At 35.4% G+C, this 26754-nt stretch overlaps 1 protein-coding gene across 10 annotated transcripts in view; it reads right to left on the reverse strand.

Annotated features, from left to right (window-relative positions):
• Positions 1–26754, reverse strand: part of R3HDM1 (R3H domain containing 1) — a 209860-nt gene that overhangs the window by 61099 nt on the left and 122007 nt on the right. For 6 of the 10 annotated variants that reach the window (XM_032856157.1, XM_032856158.1, XM_032856156.1 and 3 more), the window contains 3 exons: positions 24406–24507; positions 21873–22169; positions 13686–13809 (listed from right to left, as the gene is read on the reverse strand). In XM_032856157.1, coding sequence (XP_032712048.1) covers positions 13686–13809; positions 21873–22169; positions 24406–24507 — 523 coding nt within the window. The remainder of the gene's footprint in view (positions 1–13685; positions 13810–21872; positions 22170–24405; positions 24508–26754) is intronic. The other 4 variants (XM_032856159.1, XM_032856163.1, XM_032856165.1 and 1 more) reach the window with 2 other exon arrangements.

Consider the following 26754-nt stretch of genomic DNA (forward strand, 5'->3'; position numbering starts at 1 on the left):
AATCAAAAAACTTCCCCAAAACAGAACTCCAGGACCAGATGGCTTCACAAGGGAATTCTATCAAACATTTATTATTTATTTATTTTAAAAGATTTTATTTACTTGAGAGAGAGAGAGAAAAGGGGTGCGAGAGAGGGGGATCACAAGAAGAAGGTAGGTGTAAAGGGAGATGACCCCCCTGCTGGGCAGGGAGCCTGAAGCAGGACTCAATTCCAGAACCCTGGCATCATGACCTGAGCTGAAGGCAGAAGCTTAATCCACTGAGCCACCTGGATGCCATCTACCAAACCTTTAAAGAAAAACTAATACCTGTTCTTTTCAAATTACTCCAAAAAAAAAAAAAAAAAAAAAAAAAGGAAGGAAAGTTACTAAGTTCACTGTATGAGGCCAGAACTACTCTGATACAAAAACTAGATACACTACAAAAAAAAAAAAAAAAAAAAAAAAGAAAGAAAGAAAGAAAGAAAAAAAAAAGAAAAATACTGGCCGGTATCTCTGATGAACACAGATGTAAAAATTTCAACAAAATATTAGCAAACCAAATCCAACAATACATTTAAAAAAAAAAAAAAATCATTCACCAGTGTAGAGTGGAATTTATTACAGGGATGCAAGGATGGTTCAATATTTGTGAATCGATCAATGTGATACATTGTATTAAGAGAAAGGATGGGGCGCCTGGGTAGCTCAGTGGGTTAAAGCCTCTGCCTTTGGCTTAGGTCATGATCCCAGGGTCCTGGGATCAAGGCTTGGAATGGGCTCTCTGCTCAGCGGGGAGCCGGCTTCCTCCTCTCTCTCTCTCTGCCTACTTGTGATCTCTGTTAAATAAATAAATAAAATCTTTAAAAAAAATAAGAGAAAGGATAAAACCACATTATTTATCTCAGTAGATGCAGGAAAAGCATTTGATAAAGGACAACTTCCATTCATGATAAAAACTCTCAACAAAGTAGGTTTAGAGGAAACATACATACATAATAAAGCCCACATATGAAAAACCCACAGCTAACATCTCACATATTCAGTGGTGAAAAATGGAGCTTTTCCTCTAAGATCAGGAACAAGACAAGGATGTTCACTCCCACTACTCTTAATCAACAAAGTAATGGAAGCTCTAGCCCCAGCAGTCAGACAAGAAATAAAAGGTACCCAAATTGGAAAGGATGAAGTAAAATGTTCACTTTTGGAGATGACATAATATTATACATAGAATACCCTGAATATCCCACCAAAAAACTACTAGAACTGATAAATGAGCTTAGTAAGGACACAGGATATAAAAATAACATACAGAAATCTGTTGCATTACTATACACTAATAATGAAGTAGCAGAAATAGAAATTAAGAAAACAATCTCACTTATAATTGCATTAAGAAGAGTAAATAAACTTAATTGAGAAGGTCAAAGACTTATACTTTGAAACTATCAAACGTTGTTAAAGAAGTCAAAGGTGACACAAACAAATGGAAAGATATTCCATGCTCATGGATTAGAAGAATCAATACTGTTAAAATGTCCACACTACCTAAAACAACCTATATACTATACTTAATGCAGTCCTCATCAAGATACCAAAAACAATTTTTATAAAACTAGAATAAATAATCTGATATATCTAATAAATAATCTGTATATAACCAGAGAAGACCCTGAATAGCCAAAACAATCTTGAAAAATAACAAAGCTGGAGGTATCACATTCCTAGATTTCAAACTATAGTACAAAGCTCTAGTAATCAAAATAGTATGGTACTGGCACACAGACAGAAACAGAATAGAAAGCCCAGAAATATATTATACTTACATGCTCAATTTATGTATGACAAAGGAGACAAGAACATACAATGGGAAAAAGTCTCTTCAACAAATGATCCTGGGAAAACTGGAAAACTACATGCAAAAGAATGAAACAGGACCATTTTCTTATACCAAACACAAATAAGCTTAAAATGAATTAGAGTTATAACTATGAGACCTGAAACCATAAAAATCGTAGAAAAAAAATGCAGTAATTTTTTTCTTTTTTTTAAAGAGTTTACTTAACTCATTTTTAAAAAGTCATTTCTACAGCCAACGTGGGGCCCAAATTTATGACCCTGAGATCAAAAGTCACATGCTCTACTGACTAAGCCAGGCAGGTGCCCCACAGGCAGTAATTTCTTCTTTGACATTGGCCTTAGTAACATTTCTCTAGATAGGTCTCCCTGGCAAGAGAAACAGCAAAATTAAATGATTGGGACTATACCAAACTAAAAAGCTTCTGCACAGCAAAGGAAACCATCAACAAAACAAAAAAGTAACCTATTGAATGAGAAAAGACATTTGCAAATGATCTATCTGGTAAGGGGTTAATACCGAAAATATATAAAAAACTTATACAAGTTAACAACAAAACCCTCAAAAAATCCAATTAAAAAATGGCAGAGGACATGACAGGCATTTCTCTAAAGAAGACATCCAGATGGCCAACAGACACATGAAAAGATGCTCAACATCACTCATCATCAGGGAAATGCAAATCAAAACAACACTGAGATATCACCTTACACTTGTCAGAATGGCTAAAATCAAAAACACAGGAAATAAGGGTTGGAGAGAATGTAGAGAAAAAGGAACCTTTGTGCACTGTTGGGAGGCATGTTAACTGGTGCAGCCATTGTGGAAAATAGTATGGTATTTAGTATATAATAGTATTTTAACCATACTATTAAATTTATTAAATTTAATAAAATTTAATAATTTTATTAAAAATATAATTACCATATGATCCAGTAATTCCACTACTGGGTATTTACCCAAAGAAAATGAAAACAGTAATTCAAAAAGACATATGCACCCCTATGTTTACTGCAGCATTGCTCACAATAGCCCCGATAAGAAGGTAACCCAAGTGTCCATTGATAGATGAGTGGATAAAGAAGATGTGGTATGAAATATGTACACCATGGACTATTACTCAGCCATAAAAACAAACGAAATCTGCTATTTGCTACAACACGGGTACACCCAGAGAGTACAATGTTAGGTGAAATAAGTCAGTGAGAAAAAGATGGATATCATACAATTTCACTAATATGGGGAATCTGGAAAACAAAACACAGGAACGAACTGAAAGAAAGATCGAAACAAAAAACCAGACTCTTAAATAAAGAGAATAAACAGGTGGTTATGAGAGGGGAGGTGGTTGGCAGGATGGGCGAAATAGATGAAGGAGTATAGGTATCTTGATGAACACGGAGTAATGTACAGAACTGTTAAATTATTATATTGCATGCATGAAACTAATGACACTATATTAATTATATAAAATTGATCTCTTTAATTGTTTTCTCATGGTGTATGCCTTAATAAACAAAAAATGAAATGGTGGGCTTTTTAAGAGTAAGTTAGAAACTTTAACATCTCCCTTCCCCACTTCCATTAAAAACAAAGAAACCCATATCAGCTATTGCAAAGCTAAGCCAGTAAGTGCGCACTCAATATTTACACTCACTGAATAGATAATAGAGAAAAACATATTCTTAGCAGAATAGAATCAAAATAATATATGCTTCTACATGAAACCAGAAGCTTACTATGCATGCTGACAGACTGAGAACGGTGTTTTTCATTCTCCATGTTCAGCAAATAGCTCTGTAAGCAAAAGCTAAACTTAAAGTTTTAAGGTAATGCTTAAAATAAGGTTAAACACATTTAATTGCCATTTCATTAAAATGAAACTTGACTGCATGATTACGAATCACCTCAGTGAATTCATGAATTTTGGGTCGCTCCTAAGTCCTTTCCTTAGAAACTGCACTGCAGCTGAAATGCAGATTTCATGTCATTAACCCCAAACTGCTTACTTGATAAGGAATAACACAAAACTGTTCTGGTTCACATTTAATATATAAAGCTTGAAACAAAAAGGTTTTATTTCAATATTTCTGAATAAATCTGGACATTTAAAACATCTCTTAAAAAAGCCTTACATGATTATACTATAGGTTTTCACAGTAGAACATTTGGAAAATACAAAAAAGGAAAAAGCTACTATGGAAAAAACATTTTTGTAAGACAATTACTCACAGATAATCACCATTTACATGTATATATAGTTAGCCTTATTTCCATGCAGATATAAATATCCACTTACATTATTTATAGAAATGGCATACATACTGTTTTAAAACCTTTTCCATGTAATGTTTCCATAGCTATGGATAAGATTAACAGAAATTTATAAAAATGATGGGAAGTCAATAAGAGAAAGACAACTATCATATGATCTCATTCACAAGTGGAATTTAAGAAACAAAACAGAAGATCATAAGGGGAAGGGAGGGAAAAGTAAAACAAAATCAGAGAGGAAGACAAACCATAAGAGACCCTTAATCATAGGAAATAAACTGAGGGGCGCCTGGATGGCTTAGTTGTTAAGCGTCTGCCTTCAGCTCAGGTCCTGATCCTAGGGTCCTGGGACTGAGCCTCACATCAAGCTTCCTGCTCAGTGGGGAGACTGCTTCTCCTTCTCCCACTCCCTCTGCCTGTGTTCCCTGTCTTGCTGTAACTCTCTGTCAAATAAATAAATAAAATCTTTAAGGAAAAAAAAAAAAAAGGAAATAAAGTGAGGGTTGCTGGAGGGGAGGGGGGTAGGGGGACTAGGTAACTGGGGGATGTAATGAGCACTGGGTATTATATAAGTTTGATGAACCATTTAACTACTTCTGAAACTAATAATGTACTATATGTCAATTGAATTTAAATAAAAACAGAAACAAAAAAAGATGGGAAGGAAAAGGAAATTTTTTAGAACATATTTAGACCTCAAGTTAACAATCCAAGGATGAGAAAAGAAGTCATCTGATGTGAACTCTGTTGTATTTTAAGGAAAAGGCATGTGTTAAGAAGCTAACAAGACAAAAGGACTAAATATTTTAGAACCAACTACGTCAGTTTCCTCCGGCCACTCTAGAATTCAGACCAAACACAAATTTAGCCCAAAATTCCTATGTCTTTTCATTTAGAATACTACATAATGTTCATTTTTTTGATAGCACCACAAAGTAACATTAGTAGCTAATATTTATATGACATTTATTAGGTTTTGGGTACTATTCTAAGCACTTTATATATGAAGTGAGATGAAGAAACAAAACAAAGAGGTTCACACCTTGTCCAAGGTTACCTCCTAGTAAGTTAAAAGTGGGATTTGCACATAGTAATCTGATTCTAAAATTTACTTTTCTTAGGTACAAATGTTGAAGTAGAAAGAGTATTAGAGTATAATACTGCTCAAATAAGTGGAACACTATACACTTGGTCTCCTTCCATTTTTTTCACTATTTTGGTTAATGAAGGCTTTTACTGTAGTTAAAGATACTTAAGTCTCACGCTAATTATAGGAAAAAAATATTGCAAATAGTCAATCAACCAGGGAACCTCTTTCACTTGAATTTAAGATTATTTGTATATATAAATATGATTATCCAAAATAAGAATCAGAGTGAAAGTTGTTGAAGAGTTAGTGCAGATGATGTTAGATAAACTTGGAGCTAAAAAAAGACTATATATCAAAGAGTTTAATCAGCCCATAATGCCCTCCCCTTGGAAGGTACTCTCCTTTAGTTGTTTTGCCCATTACTCTCAAGATGCGTAGTTTGCGACTTCTGTATTTCAAGTTTACACTTCCTTGCCTTATTATAATTAGATCTCACATGTATATGAAACAGTTGGGAAGAGGAAAAGGAGGCTCAGATGGTGACATGTTTCTGGTTCGTGTCCCTTGATCTGTGTACTCTCATGCCAATCTTCAATGTTTCTTATTGGCGCTTGGCTTTGCTATTTTGTTTCAAAGGCTGACTTTGCTCAAAATGTATATTCTGTTGCTATATCCCATATGAGTCCACACAAGATTTAACAGAACTTTCATAACCTGGTTCTCTTCTCTGCAAAGTGGACTTGTTTTGCTAAGAAATCAGACTTTACCTAGTAGGGCAAAGCTAGATTTAACCCGGATGCCTGTGTACAAAAGGCAACATTCTGTATCACAGGTTAAGCCTTAAGTTCTTGTGAAGCAATGATTCTTTTCTATACAGAGTAGTTTTACATTCACGTTTATATTTGAGGCAAGAAAACTCATCAGGTATGAACCACACTGGGCAGGAAGCTGCCAGGGCCTAAGGACTCTTTCTAGGCCTGTCATGGCTGAAAAAAGGTATCATTTAACATTTGATACTCTGTCTGACTAGCTCCCCAGCAGGGAAATTCTACTGGTAATTTGGAGAGGTACCTGAACATTTTTTTAGGTGTCACAATGAGATGTTTGACCATTCATTTCAATAATGAAAACAAAAAACCTACAACCTAGTAACTAGTTGAAAAGTATATAATTTTTTTTTTTTTTTAAGATTTTATTTTTCAGAGAGAGAGAGCGCACAAGCTGGGGGAGTGGCAGGCAGAGGGAGAAGTGGGCTCCCCGCTAAGCAGGGAGCCAGCCATGGAGCTAGATCCCAGGAACCTGGGATCATAACCTGGGTCTAAGGCAGATGCTTAACTGACTGAGCCACCCAGGCACCCCGAAAGTATATCATTTTAGAGTATATTCTCTAAAGAGCAGGATATTAAAAGGACTGGGGTGTCTGGCTGGCTCAGTCAGAAGAATGTGTGACTTTTGATTTTGGGGTCGTGAGTTCAAGCCCCATGTTGGGTGTAGCGATTACTTAAAAAAAAAAAAAAAAGATTTGAAAAAAAGATTAATTGACTTTTTTGGGTGATGTAAAACCAAGGGAACTATGTTGGTTAAAGTTACTATAACCGCAGGGAAAACTAGAAATATTCAGTTACAAAGCACTAAAAACAGAAAAATTCACCACATCTTTCTACTAATCAAAGATAAGAACCTTACCACTGTCCATGCAAGACAAAGTCATTAATTTATTAGCAACATAATATAATCACAAGTATGCCTCACTTTATGCACACTTGGTAAATAAAATTTACATTTAAAAGAAGTATTCAAGTTGCTCACAAATTCCTCTGAACCTGTGTTTAAGCAAAGGAATCTCAGGCTGCAGAGCATCAACTGTTATAGCGTAGTATTTAGTAGAGAAGTGGCACTGTGGTCCAAGTTCATTATGTAAATTCAGTCTAAAAGGATAGTTCTGATAGTTTAGAAGGTATAGTTTGAAGATCAACAAGTATGAGGAAAAAAAAAAAACAGTGATCTAGAAGAAAGGGAGAAAGCTGAAGACTGGAAAAAGGAAGTAGATTCCTAGAGAATGAAAAGTACCATTAGGATGCTGGAGGGGAGGTGGGCAGGGGGATGGGTTAAATAGGTGATGGGTAGAGACACCTGGCTGGCTGGCTCAGTCAGAAGAGCATGTGACTCTTGGTCCCAGGGTTGTGAGATCCAGCCCCATGCTGGGTATAGAGATGACTTAGATAAATAAACTTTAAAAAAAAATAGGTGATGGGTATTAAGGAGGATACTTGTAGTGGTGAGGACCAGGTGTTGTACGTAACTGATAAGAGTGACTAAATTCTACTCCTGAAGCTAATATCACACTCTATGTTAACTAGCTGGAATGTAAATAAAAATTTGGGAAAAGAAGAAAAAAAATTCTAAGAGAAGAGTATTTCCAGTAATCTAACACATATCACCAACTTGGCTACACCTAAATTATTCTTTCTTTAATAACAAGTGTTTCAGTATATCAGAAATTAAAACAACAACAACACAAATCCTTCCTGTCATCTGTCTAGGTTTTAACCTAGGAGTCAGAGGAAAATAGGATCTATATCATCATAGAAATTTGTGTCAATACTGTGGGAAAACATGTATTTTGTAAAGTAAGCAATGCCAATATAAGTGATACGAAACAACAGAATAAAAATATCTAGACCTCAACATAGGTGTTATTTAACACTGTCATTCTCCTTTGTTAAAGGACTGCACTGCTGCAATATCACCCCATTTCTTCTAGCACTTTCAGAGGAGAGCACAATCAATTCTGCAAGCAAAGAGAACTAGGACAATATAAATTGATGGCTTAGGCACTTCCCTGGAGGGCTCCAAAGAATATTCTATTTTTAACTCTCTTTCACTTCAACAGAGAAGAGAGCAAGAAGAAAACACAGTGCTCAGCAGAAAAGTATTGCACAGGCTTTAACAGGCTAGTTTTACTTTGTGCAGGTGACCTGAACAGCATTTTTTTTTTTTAAAGGAAAGCATTCTTAGTAATACGAATTAGATATAATGAGAAAGATAATAAAAAGAAGCGAAGAACTGCTTTGTCAGAACAGCCCTAAATCTAAGGTGATTTCATTTAAGTTTTTCAAGACAAAATTTGTATAGGAGAAGCAGTATGAGGGTAGAATCTGTGTTGTTGTTGTTGTTGTTTTTTGATAAGCAATTTTTGCCAATTCTAAGTTTATCCGTATCTAGGTATCTATAATACAATTTAGATGAACTATTTCCAAATCATCAAAACCTCCAGTTTGTAATCTGGGTCTATCTTACACACCTGCAGCACATTTTTAGTGAGCAGGCAAGTTCAACTAAGGATAGCCTCTTAGGTGAATTTAGAAGACATAGGCACCAGACCAACACACCTTCACTATTCTTTCTCCTGTATCACCATCTGCTCCACTATTTCTGTGCCTGAAAAAATCATGAACACAAACACACAAAAAACAAATCTAATAAAAACAGCCACGTAGAGATTTGAACTCACGGCTATTTAAATGATGACCCTATGGAAAAGTCTGTATAGCTCAAGGAAATCTGTGGGTACTTACCAGATACTTTTGGCTCCAGGTTTCAGTGGCAGCAGGTTAATGGAGAAGGGAAAAGGGAAATAGGTGGATTTGTAGGTATTACACAATGTCTGAATCTGTGCTGGTCACACAATACTCAGGAAAGCTCATAGAATCAATGAAAAAACAACGATAACCAGGGCCATCAAAAGTAGCATCATTACAAAATTCCTATCACTTGAGTCAAAAGATGCCAGCAAAGAAACTAACTTTATACCAAAGTCCCTATTTAAGAGAGCTAAGTCCCCATTAATATCATCCCTTAGGTGCTTATTCAATGTGTCCATTTCTTCCTTGTTCGCCCTTTACACCAACTCAGCTTTAAATCTGTGTTCTGCAATGCTGCCAATATTCTTCACACATTACAGACTGTTTATCCTAAAATATTCCTTCTATGTGTGGTTCATCTGGAACCTACTATAGTCTGCTGATAACAAAGCTTAACTGGAACCACATAGTTCTGAGTTACTTGAAAAGCTAACACGGATGATATAATGCATTGATATTCTCTGAATTTATCAACTGGCTGCAAAACTAAAATGACATTTCATTTTACAGAGTCATTTTGCTTCCCACATGCATATAATATCACAGTTTGGGGAAAAAAAATTGAATTATATCCCCAGTCAGAGCCCAAGTAGTTTCAGATGGTTTTAGATGTCATAGGTCCATTAGATAGCATGCATTAATGCACACTAATATTCTTTAAAAGTTATGTAGCAATACAGAAAGAGATGTACTTAACTTTTGCTAATGAGTTTGGCATGCTTAAGACATTAGACTTTTAAGAAAAGCTATAAACCAAACTGAAACTGCCATTCAAATCTGCTTTAAAAGAAATTAAAGCAATAGCTTTCACAAAATTTTAAAAGGTAAATTATATTAAGACAAGGTTGTCATTTAAATTCAAATCCCTATTTATGAGTATGATGCATGATTAAAAGGCATTATAATGGAAAATATAAGCAAATATTAATACTTTAATACAGCATTAAAAAAAAAAGAAAAAGAAAGAAAAAAAGCAGTGGAAACCTGAGTAAAAAGAAGCCAGGAAGCAGCTGAAAAAGAGACCGGTTCACTGTGAGAAATGTAAACCTCTCAGACAGTGCTACGGCCCCGAATCCAACAGCTCAGGAACAAGGCCAATTATTGCAAAATATTAAACATATATGGTAAAGCTGCAAACCTTTCAAAAAAGAGTCATAAGAATGAAAGCGGCTACACAGAAAACAGCCAGGGCCTCATAAACCCAAAATCTCTGCTATAAGTGATATGCAGGAACAGTTTCTTTATATCAATCTCCTTACATGTAGTATACTTTATAGTATTCAAGCTGTAAATTTTATGATAAAGGGTTAAGATAATAAATTCTTACTACTGTACTGGCAAATAACCATATCTATTGAAACAGTTGCTTGTGTGACTCCAGTTACTGACAAGTAAGTCACTAAACTACTGCAAACCAGTCTTCCAGTATTCCACCTTTCTGAACTAAAAAGGACTCACATAAGATAGAAACACAGAATCATGGAATTTTAGAGTACACAGAGGTTTCAACAGACAATACAGTAAACCTCCCTTTGCAAGTAAGTAAACAAACCCAGAAGTTTTAAGGGATAGATCTAGTACCAGTTAAAAATGACTAAGGGCCGTCAGGACTTCATTCCTATTTTATTTCACACTATACAATCCATTGTCTGAAAAGCCTCATGTAGCCAGAATTTTTTCTGCTTCTGTTGAGTGGGGTTGACTTAACCTTGTTTTGAATGACCATGACAGCTTCACATACATAATACAAGATACGTATATTCCTTCCTCAGCAATAGTGTTAGTGCTGTTTTCAATTCAATTCCCGTAATAGATGAGAGGTTTACTGTCAAGAGGATCAATAACTACTGTGGACCTCTGGCACACATGTGGGATAGAAGACCAAAGCATTTTATCCTTGAGTTATCTCCCCAACCTTCCTGCCCCCAAAAGGGAAAATAACAGATAATTTTTTATTTCTCTTGCCATATCCTCTGGTTTAAGACTACTTAATTTAATAGGTAAAGAACAAAAAACAAAACAAAACTCTCAAAACAACCATTTAATTCCACTGGATTTGTTAAGTTACGGGACAATTTCTTTAAATTCATATATAAACATTTAAAAATTATTTATTTGTGCCCCAGTGAAGAACTGTTCCAAATCTATTGTTTTCATTATTTGGTTCAACAATTAGTGTTACCCTTTAACGTGATAAAAGAAAATATGCTTCTTCACTAAATGTTTGGTAAGAAACAAAAACGTAAGAGACATTAACAAATTATTTCCAATTTTAATCAGACCAGGATGGTGGAATGTAGGGAAATATAAGAAAAAGAATAAAAAAAAAATGAAATCCAGAAAGTATGATGTATACATATCAAAATGTAAATTATGGAGACAGAAATTGCTATAAATTTGTTTAAAAAAATCAGAAAAAGTTGCCTTGTCCATTTCTCACTGCATTTTACTTTTCCATTAGGATATACACAAACATAAATGCACACTTTTCTGTATGCTTTAACATAAAAAATAACCATTAGCTCACTACAAACAAGTGTTTAGATTCTAACTTTTTTAGTAGTTCAAATCCTACTAATTCCATTACAAGGTCTGTTAAAATTACCAACACAATACTTGCCACTGGCACTACTGAACTCTTCTTTAAAGAGAAATTCGCTATTGTACTTATTAACATTTCTTTTGCTTTCAGATGAGGATGCTTTGAGGATTTATTTCTCTTTTTTTCCTTCACACTGAATGATACTCAACTAATTTTAGTCTGTAAACTGAGAGGACAATACATAAAATAACTGGAAGGACAAATTCTATATAACATGTTACACTATGAAGACTTTAAGAGTCAAACACAAGGTCAAAAACTATTCAGACAAACTCTTCTGTGCCTGTATTATATGGATGCAATCTAACTTACTTTTGTTTCCTTCCTTCTCACCATAATTAGCATTAGAAAAAAAATACACAATTAAAGTATCACTGATGATAAAAACACCTACTATCTGTAACATAGGTATTTTGGCCCTCAATTGGGAGGAGTGGCATATTCAGTTGTTTTCCATTAAGTGGGAATATTTTTGCTGAGATGCATTTGTAAAAGCACACTGGTTCGACCTGTGATTCAAAGTTTAATTCTGTAGGGAGTTTGACAATGCAGAGGAATAAAAATCTAGTGATGGAAAAGAACAAAACTAATAAACTCACACAAATACAGAGCAAAGGATCTCTGCTTGCCTCATTAATAGGCTATACTAATAAACTAAGTTAATCAGCCACACAGAAGATATTTGAACAGGGAGAATGAAGGTAAATTTCTTTTTTGTTATCATGACATTAACTATAGTCTGTATTATAATTTTGAAAGAAGAAAATCAAAACAAAAACAATATGAAAAGTCACTCACTGTGGCCCAGGAAAACTCAGAAAATAATTTCTATTAGAATAAAATAACAATGTGTTTAAAGCTAATGAATGAGCAGTGTCACAATGAATGCTCCCATATAACGAACTTCTGATGACTTTCAAAATTTGAGCATGTACTAATTTGTATTTGAAGCAGACTGTATTATCAAACTTCAGGAAAACCTGAACTAAAGGGAGTCATAATTAAGACAGAAGACCAATTAATTCTAAGTTGGCTAAAATGAACAATGTTTGTACTCAATATCCTTTGGAAGAACATTTCTCACACTACAATACAGGGCTAGTAACACAAAAAAGGGAAGACTTTCTATTAAGTATAAGATGACTCCTAGGAACAATGGATTAAGAACCTGAAAGGTCCCCTATAGGGGTGATAAGAATCCTCTCTGGTTAAGGAAGTTGGTGAGTCACAATGATCACTGAAAACTGCATGAGTGGGGAGAAATGAAAATACTTCTCACCAGCTTGACCTGTGCAGACATCTTTCTCCTAAAACTGCGGCTCCCCTTAAGACTTGCACATAGTATCAAGAGCAAGAAACTGCCTAAGTGGAGGGTTATGTGGCCCTAGTGAGACACGCTGGTACAGTGTGAGAGTCTCTAACAGTGACAACCAGCTAAAAAGGCCTCAAAGATACCAATAAACATTCCACTTCAACTGCTAGAGTTATGAAAGACTGAAAAGTATCTTATTACACATCTAGGGCAGAAGTACAAATTGAGGTGGGAAGCACAGAAAGAAATGAATTCAGTCAAGAGAGGTTTTTACACTGAGGTCACAATAGTTTTCACTGAAAGCTTAAAGAAAATTTAAGAGGAGCATAAGGGAAAGGATCTTTTGAGTTTTTATATATGTGATATGCCTAGTATTAGACTGCATTTGGTTTAAAAATACCTTTCACTATACAACCAGCAAACCGAAAAATTAAACACAAAAAAGTTTGACCATTATTCCTTTAAAAAGCATACTGAGACCAAGACATCAGAATATCTCCACCAAGCTAGATTCTCAAAGTTGGGTCATTTGGGTCCTTGCTTCTAATTAGCTGCTCATTGAGACATCTTAGCTTGCATTGTCTCTCTTTTGTTGTTAACAGAGGTGGATTATCGGGCCCCAAAGGAGGCTTTACCACAATGGCAGTGAGTAACAGGAAGCCACTCATCACTTTGCTTGGCCTAATTCAGTCTTCTCCTTATGGCTCTTAACACTTTACCATATAAACCTGGCAGAGTTACTTTCTGGCAGGTGCTAAGATTTGCTCACTCTTTCAATCTCAGTGGTTTGTATATTCATATGGGCCATACCTGAGGTCCCTGACAGGCAGAGTGGGGCAATATCTTAATAGTAAGACTGAAATAAAGCAGAATGAAAAAAGCAATAACCACAGCTAAGACAGTATAGCCTCAGAAATATTACTCACCTGTCTGCTGTGCAGGCTGTGGCAGTGGTTGGTTTAGATGTGAATTGTAATGGACAGAAGGGATTGGGCGATACTGAGGTTGACTAGAGTGATAGTGGCCTGGAGCACAGAAACAGGCTGGCATCTAGGATAAGTATCGAGAGAAAAAAAATCAATTTCCTTTGCAGTAGAAATGTCTTCTCTGAGGAACAAAAGAGTGTAATGAATAATACTTCTTTTTAATATCATTCAAAACCAGATTTTCTTAGCTTTAAATTTAACTGAAAAATTTTTTTAAAAATTTCAAGCATGCAGTATACATAACAAAAGACACCTACAAATATGCCTAGCTATTAGATTTAATAGGTTTAAAGTTTTGGGGCATTTTTCTTTCAGATTTTTCTCCTTCTTTTATAAAACCAAACACTATTAAAATAGCTAAGGCCTCACTCCAACATTCTTTTGCCCTATGTTCAACAGAAAAACCATTATCCTATAATCGGTATGTATGATTCCTATAAATGTTTTTAAACTGCTACTATATATACATGTTATCTGTAAAGAAAATTGTTGAGGATTTAAAAAATTTACATTTATGGTGCTCTACTATATGCAACTCCTTGCTACTTATTTTGCAGTTAATATTCTTTTTCGAGATTTATCTTGGTTGAAAAATGTACAATTCTAGCTCATTCAATCTGAATGCTGAACTGCAATCACTGTACAAATTAGCCAGTCTATCTATAATCTATTGCGCTGGTCCCATTCTTTTTCTCATATCTCTGATGTAAATTAAAATGCCAATACAAATCTTATTTGTCAATTACATCTTAACAAAGCTGGGGAAGAAACCAGTAAGACTAGCTTGATTCTATTTCCTCCTGGAGCTATTTATATTAATTGTGCATTTCTCTTAAGGTAATCTGACCTAGTTTTGAATAAGGAATAAACAATTAATTCAGTGATGTAGAAATTTGCAGTAAATTAACTTTATTAGCTTCATAAGCTCTTTCAGGTTCTGCTCTTCTAATCAGGTTACTTCTAAAAGAAGAGACATCTGTAAACATCTTAAAGACTGCCTATTTCGTCTGGAAACCAGTTGAATAGAGAATTTCTAAATCACGTATAAGCCAAGAATCTCCTAAATTTACTTGAACCATTAGATGCAATACATACGTGATCCCTAACTGTTCCTGGAGGTATCAGCAAACAATAGGTATGCCCTAATTTCAGATCGTAATCTACTATTATGCTTTTCATATGTGCATATATACACGAGTATATACTATTCTCCCACTTAATTAAAAAACGACATCACTGGAGACCCAGGGTGGCTCAGTGGGTTAAGCCTCTGCCTTCCACCCAGGTCATAATCTCGGGGTCCTGGGATTGAGCCCCGCATTGGACTCTCGGCTCATCAGGGAGCCTGCTTCCCACCTCTCTCTGCCTACTTGTGATCTCTCTCTCTCTCTGTCAAATAAATAAATAAAACCTTTAAATAAAACAAATCATTGTTTAAAGTGCTCCACATCACTCGGCATCAGGGAAATACAAATCAAAACCACAATGAGATATCACCTCACACCAGTCAGAATGGCTAAAATTAACAAGTCAGGAAATGACAGATGCTGGCGAGGATGCGGAGAAAGGGGAACCCTCCTACACTGTTGGTGGGAATGCAAGCTGGTGCAACCACTCTGGAAAACAGCATGGAGGTTCCTCAAAATGTTGAAAATAGAACTACCCTATGACCCAGCAATTGCACTGCTGGGTATTTACCCTAAAGATACAAACGTAGTGATCCGAAGGGGCACGTGCACCTGAATGTTTAAAGCAGCAATGTCTACAATAGCCAAACTATGGAAAGAACCTAGATGTCCATCAACAGACGAATGGATAAAGAAGTTGTGGTATATATACACAATGGAATACTATGCAGCCATCAAAAGAAATGAAATCTTGCCATTTGCGACGACGTGGATGGAACTAGAGGGTATCATGCTTAGTGAAATAAGTCAATTGGAGAAAGACAACTATCATATGATCTCCGTGATATGAGGGAGAGGAGATGCAACATGGGGGGTTAAGGGGGTAGGAGAAGAGTAAATGAAGCAAGATGGGATTGGGAGGGAGACAAACCATAAGTGACTCTTAATCTCACAAAACAAACTGAGGGTTGATGGGGGGAGGGGGTTTGGGGGTGGGGTGGGGTTATGGACATTGGGGAGAGTATGTGCTATGGTGAGTGCTGTGAAGTGTGTAAAGCTGGCGATTCACAGACCTGTACCCCTGGGGATAAAAATATATGTTTATTAAAAAAAAAATCATTGTTTAAGGCAAAAATTGTACCATGATATATTTTATTTATAAAGTATACACACACAATATATATGACAACAACAGCACAAACAACTGAAGGTAAATAAAATTATACTGTTGATGTGACTACTGTATTTTACTTGTAGTTTCATTTGAACTTGAAATAGAGAGCAATAACCTAAAGATACATATCATATCCCTAAAGAAATCATACAAACATAAGATTTAAAGGACCGGGGTAGTAAAAAGGCCAAAGAAAACTAAATTAAGACACTGAAGGAGTTCAAATAATACAAAAGGCAGGAAAGGAGGCATATAGGAATAAAACAGAGATAGAACAAATAGAAAACAAATGGAAATGTGGCATACCTATCTAACCATGTCAGTAGACATATTAAATATAAAAGGACTACACATTCCAATGAGACAAGATAGAACAGCAGAGATGAACTATATAACTATATGCAAAAGACAGACTTTAAATATTAAGGTCACAGGGGTGCCTGGGTGGCTCAGTCAGTTAAGTGTCTGCCTTCGGTTTAGGTCATGATCCCAGGGTGCTGGGATCGACTCCTACATCAGGCTCACTGCTCAGCCAGGAGTCTGCTTCTCCCTATCCCTCTGTTCCTCCCTCTGGCTTGTGCTCTCTTGCTCTCTCTCTTTCTGTCTCTCAAAATGAATAAATAAAATCTTAAAAAAAATGAATACTAAGCTAATAAATTAGAGGGTGGAAAAGGCATACCCTTGAAACGCTCATCAAAAGAGTGCTGAAGTCACTATAAAAGTCAGATAAAATGTTTTAAGACAAGAAACAATACTAGAGGAGGAAAACATTTCATAATGAGACAAGTCAATATATCAGGAAGAAATGATAAATATAAATTGCTCAATATAGGTTTCAGTGTTGTTTAAAAAACTGGCAGAATTTAAGAGAGAAATAGACAAATCCACCATCACTTATTGATAGAACTGGATAAAAGATCTGAAAGACACGAATCAACCACATTGGCTCAACTGATACTTAGAGAATACTAAATGCAAGAAACAGTAAAATATGAAAGAAATCAAAGACGACCTAAGTAAATGGAAAGGCATCCCATGTTCATTAGACTGGAAGATTTAATATTAAGATGCAGTGATATTGAAAGCAATCCACAGATTCAATGCAATCCCTATCAAAATTTCAGTGGCCTCATTTGCAGAAATGGAAACGCCAATCATCAGATTTATATGCAATCACAAGCCATATAGGCAAATAGTCAAAGCAGTGTTGAAAAGAATAGTTGGAAGACTCACACTTCTTGATTTTAAAACTTACCACAAAGATACAGTAATAAAATAGTGTAGTATGGGCACAAAGGTGGAAAGGGAGAATAGCATAAGAGTCCAGAAATAAACTCTTACTTTTAAGGCCAATTGATATTTGATAAGGGTACCAAAACCATTCAATGGGAAAAGAACAGTGGCTTCAACAAGTGATGCCAGAGCAGCTATACACATGCAAAAGAATGATGTTAGACCCTTATACCCCATTATCATACGCAAAAATTAACTCAAAATGGATAAAAGACCTAATTATTGGAGCTAAAGACCATAAAACTCTTAAAAGAGAACATAAGGGTAAAATCTTCATGACCTTGGATTTGGCAATGGATTCTTAGATATGACTTGAAAAGCAATGAGCAGTAAAATGAAAAGATGGATAAAATGGATTTCATCAAGGTTAAAATTTTATACATTATGGACATTATCAAAAGGTCAAAAGACAACTGATAGAATAGATGTGCAAATCTCATACCTGATGAGGGTCTAGTATACGAACAGATGATCAACATCACACACATCATTTGGGAAATACAAGTCAAAACAACACAAACCATAAGAGACTCTTAATCTCAGGAAAGAAACTGAGGGTTGCTGGGAGAGGTGAGGGATAGGGTAGCTGAGTTATGGACACTGGGGAGGATATGGACTATGGAGAGTGCTGTGAATTGTGTAAGACCGATGATTCACAGACCTGTACTCCTGAAGCAAATAATATATGTTAATAAAAAAATAAAAAATAAATAAAATTATTAAAAAAACACAACGAAGTACCCATTTCACATAACCAGGATGGCTAGGATAATAATAACAATTTTTGAAAAAGTAAATAGTGTTACTATCAAAATATGGATTTTGCCACCTTTATACATTGTAGATGGGAAATTGCCACCTTTATACATTGTAGATGGGAATATAAAGTGACACCGTGGAAAACAGGCTGGCGATTTCTCAAAAAGTTAAATAGAATTACCATATAATTCAGCAATTTTATTCCTAGGTATAAACTCAAATAAATGAGTGGACACTTGAATAAAAACATGTACCTACATGTTCATAACAGCACTATTTATAATGGGCAAAAGGTGGAAACATCTCAAATCTATCAACTGTTGAAAAGATGAACAAATGGTGGTATATTCATATAATGGCATATTATTCAGACAAAAGAAGAAATGAGGTACTGATAAATGCTACAACGTGGATTAACCATCAAACATGTTAAGCTAAAGAAGCCAGACACAAAGGTAACATTGCATGAGTCCATTAATATGAAGTACCCAAAAGAGGCAAATCTTTAGAGACAGAATGGAGGAGACTGGTGGTTGCCAGGAGCTGGGGCATGGGGTGAATAGGTAGTAACTGCTTAATCAGTACAGTTCTCTTCTGGGGTGATAAAAATAAAATGTTTTGGAACTAGAGAGAGGTGATGGTTGCAAAACACTGTGTATCTACTAAATGTCACTGAAATGCTCACTTTGAAATTGTTAATTTTACATTATGTGAACTTTATCTCAAAACAAAACCAAAAGAAATCACAAAACGCTAAAATGATAGAATACAAATTCTTTTCAAGTGCACATGACTCTTCCCCCAAAAAAGTACATCCTGGGACATAAAATAAGACTTGAGATTCCGAAACAAAGAAATCTTCTTTTTAAGATTCTATTTATTTATTTATTTGTTTGACTGGGGGCGGGGGTGGGGGTAGGCACAGCGAGAGAAGGGAACAGAAGCAGGGGGAGTGGTGGTTGGTATTACGGAAGGCAGGTATTGCATGGAGCACTGGGTGTGGTGCATAAACAATGAATTTTGGAACACTGAAAATAAACAAAATAAAATAAAATGGAAATTTTTTTTTTTTTAAATTTTAAAATGTAGAAAATAAAAAAGAAGCAGGGGGAGTGGGAGAGGAAGAAGCAGGCTCCCCGCTGAGCAGGGATCCTGATGTGGGGGGTCGATCCCAGGATTCTGGGACCATGACCCAAGCCCAAGGCAGACACTTAATGACTGAGCCACCCAGGCACCCCCAAAACAATGAAATCTTAGAGTAGATTCTCTGACCACATGAAACTAAAACAGAATCAATAATAATAAGGTATTTAGAAAGCCTGAAATATTTGGAAATTAAATAATACTTCTAAATAAATAATCTGTCAAAAAAGTCACACACATACAAAAAAGAGACAAAACATGAATGAAATAACAAAAACATAACACATTCAGTTTTGTGGTCTGCAGCTGAAATGGTACTTAGAAGGAAATCTATAGCATTAAAAATTTATGTTAGAAAGGAAGAACAATCTAAAAATCAATGATCTTTGCTTCCACTTTAAGAAGTCAGACACAAAGGAGCAAATGAAACCCAAAATAAACAAAAGGAAGAAAATAATGGTAAAAGTAGAAATCATTCAAAGAGAAAATGAATACAAAATTAATGAAATCCTAAGTTGGTTTTTAAAAAAACACCAATGCAACTGATAAATCTCTTAAGTAAATAAAGCAAAAAGGAGATAGGAGTGAAATTACCAACATTAAGGACTACAGAGGCAGTACCACTATCGATCCTTAAGATACTAAAATTATAATAAGGGGTATCATGACTGATCATTTGCCAATAAATTTGACAAACTGATACAAACTATAAAATTCAATCCAAAAAGGAACAGGAAATTGGATTAGCTCTATATCTACTAAAAAATTGAATTTGTAATTTTAAAATCTTCCCCACAAAAAAACTCCAAGTCCAGAGGGATGCAATAGTGAATTCTAGCAAATATTTAAGAAGGATGTTAAGAAAAATCCTACACCAACTGTTTTAGGAAATGAAGGAGGCAACCATATCCAATTCATTTGGAAGCCAGTATCACTGCCATCTTGATGCTACAACCTGAAAAAAGACATTACACACAAACAACAGACCAATATCCATTAAGAACATGCATGCAAAAATCTGTAAGAAAATATAAGCAAAATGCATCCAGTGATATATAAAAAGATATTCTATCATGACTAAGTGGGAGTGTGCTCTCAAATTAAAGTATTAACTTTTTTTTTAAAGGTTTTATTTATTTGATAGACAGAGATCACAAGTAGGCAGAGAAGCAGGCAGAGAGAGAGAGGGGGAAGCAGGCTTCCCGCTGAGCAGAAAGCCGGATGCAGGGCTCAATCCCAGGACCCTGAGATCATGATCCGAGCTGAAAGCAGAGGCTTTAACCCACTGAGCCACCCAGGCACCCCTGAAAGTATTGACTTAACGTTCAAAAGTCAGTTATAATACTTCACTGTACAGATAGAATAAAAGAGAAAAACCACATGATCATCTCAATAGATGTAGAAAAGGAGATTTTACAAGATTTAATACTCAATTCTACTAAGAAAATTTTCACCAAACTAAGAAAATTTTCTCAGCCTGATGGAGGGCATGACAGAGGGCAAAAAACTCAGATAATATCATAGTTAATAATGGAAGACCAAATACTTTTCCTAAGACTGGAAACAAGGAAGGATATGAACTTTTAAAAAACTTTGCTTTAAATTAATAAATGAATTCTAGGGATTTTACTGCCCCCTGTTGTGTGTATATTTAACATTAGAGCTTGTAGGCAATTCAATAAGGCAAGAAAAAGGAATAAAAGGCATATGCGTTGGAAAGGATAATGTATGTAGAAATGATCTTCAATTTGGAAAATCCTAAGCAGTCTATGAAAAAAGTACCAGAGTAATTAAATTTAGAAAGTCCACAGGATACAAGATCAAGATCAAAACACAAAAATCAACCTTATTTCTACATTATGAGCAAATGATGAACAGAAAATGAAATTTTAATATAATTTCCTTTAGAACACTAAGAATTTTTTTTTTTAAAAGATCTTATCTACTTGAGAGAGCGAGAACATGCGCAGGGGTGGGGAGAGAACAGGGGGGAGGGGAGAAGGGTTAGAGAGAGAGGGAGAAGCAGATTCTTCACTGAGCAGAGAGACTAACGTGGGGCTCAATCCCAGGACCCTGAGTTTATGACCTGAGCTGAAGGCAGATGCTCAACTGACTGAGCCACTCAGGTGCCCCATGAAGCATTTAAAAACATTACATACTTAGAGATATATTTAATAAAATATATGCAATACTTATATAATGGAAACTACAAAATACTGTTGAGAAAAATTAAGAAATATCTAAGTAAATGTAAAGAAATAACAATAAAGCTTTATTAGTATTGTGATGTTAATTCTCTCTAAACTAACCTACTTCTTCCTGAAATGCATCATTTTATTTTTATAGTGTGTTTACCTTGTGCTTCTCTTAAGCTAATTAAAACAAAACAAATCAATCAAGAGGAAACTCAAAGGCTGCATATTTTTAACCATCCAACTGATGTGTCTACTAATCATGTAGTTGTCTAGTGTGATTTGAGAATCTCCAGAGAACGGAAGATGATGACCAGCTTTGTTTATACATTGTCACAAATTCTCTCTATGTGAAATTAAAAGTAAGCTTTCTAATTAGGGTTAAGGATTAAGGGTTAAGGTTTCTCCATGGCAGAAAAAAGATGAAAAAGTGACATACCTGTGGTGAGGGCTGCTGAATATATCCCTGTTGCTGAAGCACAGGCTGGCTGACAGGATGGCCAGAGGCAGAATAGCCAGCAGTTGGGACTGGCTGCCCAGGTGGCAGGGGAGGTGGGGGAGGTGGTGGTGGCGGCGGCGGCGGTGGTGGAGGGGCTGCCGTCATGATATAACCAGACTGCTGTGGGGACTGAAGAACAACAGTGGACTGGAACATGGTGGCGTGAGGGTCAGAACCATCTGCAGATGGCTGGCGGGCAAGACTCATGTGGCTAAACTGAGACCCAAGGTTGTCCTGCTAAAAAAGGGAAAAGTAAGAAATGAGTGCGCCTTCCATACACACCTACCAAAAAGCTTACCAAGCTTATCGAAAAAACCCCGCTTCATACATTTTAAGATAATTTGCAGTGTATGCATTATGGACATCATACATCTGTAACAGGTATGATTTAATAGAACAATTCCAATAAAATTAGAACTCTAAGGCAGGGAGGTAGGAATATTACAATGCTGTCATTACAAATTACTTATAAAGTGTATCTAGTGGAGTGCATAGCATGCAGAAGAGTAGGGTGTAGCAACACTTCACAGTAAAAAATGGAAAGACACTTATTTAAATGATGATTAAAGGCACATTATGACGTGGAAATGAAACTGGACATATTTATATTATACGGTTAACATTTTCTGAAGGGACTTCAAGGACCAGGTAACAAGCAAAGGCATGGTACTAATTATACTCTTTACCTCTCTTCCTAAAAGACAAGATTCTGTTTCTATGCAGAATGAAATAAAATGAAATGAAATAAAATACATAAAATCTACCTACCCCAGTCTTCTAATCTCTCAAAAATAATTTGGCCATAAACATTATTCTTCCCTAATGTTTTTCAGTCTCTTCCTAAAGTCAGATGTTAATACAAATTTAATCCAAACAACAGTTTCCTACTGCTTTTGCTACTTAGTGAGCAGGCAGTGGTGTCTAGCCAAGAGACGGTTATGATTTAACATGCCATCTGACAAATGTTTTCTCTGATTCAACAGCATAAAGACCAGTTCTGACTGGTCTAGATAATATCACTGAAATGACCAAAATGGCGTCAAAATGGCATCCCCTTGGCTCCTAAAAAGCCGCAGATTGGCAATAATATATGCCACAATTTGTTAAGAGGAGAATTTTGGAAAAAGTTACTTAAAAAATTGTGGTCATTGAGTTGTCAGATCAAAGTTGATATGTCTGCAATTTCTACAGTCTGCTGTTTTTTTGCAAAGTACACTATGGCTATGGAGAAGACAAGGGATTGAAAAGGGGAACCTGATTCAGTGACTGAAAATATGTGGTTTACTCTTCCCAATGCTGCTCTGACATACTCTAGCACTATTAGCCTAGTTCAATGAATACTTTCAAAAGGGAAAAATGTACCAAAATATACTTATTAGCTGTAATTACATAGTAATCTGGCCAAACATTTCAACTATACATTACCATCAGTGTCATCTCAAAAAAAAAAAAGTCATTTTCTTATTCCAATAATCCACTATCTTTCAAAACATTTTTGAGACTTTTATGCTATTCTTGATGATGCTTTCGATCTTTTCAATGCTGGAAAAATTTTATTCTTTCAGACTGGAAGTCATTTCGAAAATCATTCAGAGCTGATGCTGTTAATTAAGGTTGCCACCAGCTCAAAACAAAAAACACTCCTAAATAAAAGAAAATGTTTCTAAAAAGTGTCAAGTGACTTTAAGATATAGCTTACAACTTAACTTGAAAAGTAATGTTAAAATGTGATGCCATATAGTCTAGAAAAGTAACAGCATCATCACTGGGAAAAGTATATTGGGCTGAGACTCATTTTAAGGGAAGGAAAGTAACACTTATTGAATACTGATTTCATGTTAGTCACTAGGCAGGAAGTACTTTACACGGTTGTTCCCTATTCTTAGTAACTACAGAAGGTCATAGAGAGAACACATGTTACTGGTGCTTCTAAGCTCTTACTGAGAGGTATAACTTGGGGCATGCTTTGGATTGAAGGAGGTACAGTTTCTTTACAGTCATAGATTAAATATCTAGGGATCTTCTTCAGAAATATACATTATGTCTTATGTAACTATAAGATCCAATTCACCTTAATAACTGGTATGAAGTCCACTGGACCAATGTATTGGGGAAAGAATAGAAAGTCTCAAACCCAGATGAAAGTTGCCATTCCAGGATTGCAAAGATACCACTGACCTCAACGAGAAAAGTAGCTAACCATCTTAGGACTAGAATAGTCAATCTGAAAATCATTTCATTATGAAAAGGCAGGAAAAGATTAGGATTTATACCATTACTGTAATATGCCAATATAACAAATATTATATAGTAGAGATTAAATTATTTCTAATACAGGTCAGAAACACTTTTTTGGTATGTGTCCATGACTTTAAATAATCACAGAAGATCGTATCACATTAATTACATTCATGAGCATCCACCACACATCAGCCCACAGAAACAATGCAGGAGGTGAATAGAGATATAGTACCACGGAGTATTGCTGGGTGGGTGAGACTGGCAGGAGCGGGGATGGGTAAGGGGCTGTAGAGTACTGAACAGGCTGTGAAGAGGACTGCAGAGGACGAACAGGCTAAGGAATAACAGGTTGGCAAACAATGTTAATGTCAGAATAAAATGTTACAAGAATTGCATAAAATGGAAAGTTACACTTTTCTGGCAGTAACTTAAACTACATTTATAAAGTCATCTTATACAACAATATAGGGAACAACAAAAACGATGCTAAATGAAGAAACTGCATAGTAAAATTTTTTTAAAAATCCCTATGCTTTAATATACAATTGGGTAATTTTTTCATAAAAATATTTCTTTATTAGATTCACAGAAAAAGGTATTTTAGACATTTTAAATCCTATTATTATCTAACCCAAACCCCCAGGTTAAGTTAGTAAAAGCAAAATCACTCATTCTTACTTCCTTATTTGATGGAGGAGTTGCTCTATTTAGCATTATGACAGTAAAAATAAAAGTAAAACTTCACCCATTATCAGATCATAAAAATTTATATACTACATATGCCAATTGGCCTTTTTGATAAGGCATGATTAAATACTCTTTGGGACCAAACTGCCTGAATTTTTAGTAATTTTTAAAGAAAAATACACTCTGGGTACCATTAAGAATAACAGCCTAAAGAGTAACACATACATACACACACATACAGGCACATGCATACACACAAGCATATCTCTTCTACACAAGGAAGATAAACCTATTTTTCTTACAACTAAAAATTTTTATTGAGAGAGTGGATGCCAGGAGCTATAAAAGTAGTTACTTGAAATTTCTTTTGGTAATGAAACACTCCTGCATTTCATAAAAATAAGTTTTATGTTTCCCAGGGACACTCAAAAACAGGTGTTATAAAAAAATGAAAAATGTTTTAATCATTTCTAAACCTTAAGGAGTACAGCTGGCCATCCATATGCTAACACTGGCAGCTGATTTAGTTTCCCAGTCTTGGATTTATATTCCCTAGTTTATTCCAAAGGGGAAATAGGCATACTGGCTTGAAGACTCTCATCATCCATGTTATAGGTGGCAATCAGGCTAAGTGACCTGTAGATAGTCATGTAAAGCCACCACTAGAGGAATCCAGGGAATTTTATCCAGTGAAAACTCTTACTTTCGGTTAAAATGTATATACATGAATCTCCCTCTGGACAGTATTTCCTAAAAGAATACTTTATAAATGCAAAATAAATGAACTGAATAAGACTGCCCAGAAAATAATCTAAATAAGAAGAAATTGTTCTGACAACTAAGATGTGTAATGATGAGTTGTAGTTCTACCACAAAATCAATGTAAGAGTTTCTAAAAAGTGAAAGACTTATATCAGAATCCCACAAAAAATCTAAAATTAAAGTAAAAGTACTACAAAAGGTAAAAGCTGAAAGAGCTATAGAGCAACTGGCCCTCACTAACCTCTTAATCAGAAATTAGCAAGCTTCCTAATGGATGACAGCACAAATCACACTCAATGAGGTTCAGTAGCTCTAGAACTCCCAAAGTACAGGCTAGTCGATCTGTTATTAAGTCAGACAACCATTAAGACATAACTTTCTTCCAGACATCTTGACCTACTATGTAAGCGTCAGATGAAACAAGAGCTTTAGACTGCTGAGGGATAAAAGAAAGGGGAGTCTTATGAGCACCAATGGTAGGAATTAACATCTCCCAGGGTGTCAAGTGGTCATGAGACAAAGGTGGGTGAGAACACTGGTAGATCAAAGTGAAATTCTGACACCACTTAGAAAAGAAAAAGCCTTAGCACTTCTTTCCCTACTTAAATTGCAACTGGCTGCAAAACAACATCCACTTGAAGTGATTGGTTTTAAGACATGTAGCCCATCTGAATGCTTTGGAAATCACAGCATTATTTTGTTTGGTTATGTGAAATTTCATGGGTGGATTATCTCAGTGAAAAAAATGGTTACTGAGTATCATTGGCTAATCAATACTCTCTCCTGATATCTGATGATGTGTTACCTGAAACACCTGAGGCAATGCCAGGAAAATCAGCCATGAAGTTTGATGCATATCCTGAGATTCAAATTACAGTCCATTAAGGCTCTATTCCTAAAGTAACCTGTCTACACCTTCATTTAGGATCATCTCATCTTTGAATCAGACAAAATTATTTCTAAGAGATAATAATCTGAAATATATAACTATAGATAAACCCTAATCCTTTTTTGAATCTGCCAAACATTATTTCTACTGAATAAAATGAAAATCACGCCTATAAAGCTCCTGGTGAAATACATAGGACTACAAAGACAACTACATGACAGCATGATGAAGGAAAAGCACTTC

The sequence above is a fragment of the Lontra canadensis genome, unplaced genomic scaffold (genome assembly GCF_010015895.1).
Source record: "Lontra canadensis isolate GAN:19392208 unplaced genomic scaffold, GSC_riverotter_1.0 scaffold11, whole genome shotgun sequence".
Taxonomy (NCBI): Eukaryota; Metazoa; Chordata; class Mammalia; order Carnivora; family Mustelidae; genus Lontra; species Lontra canadensis.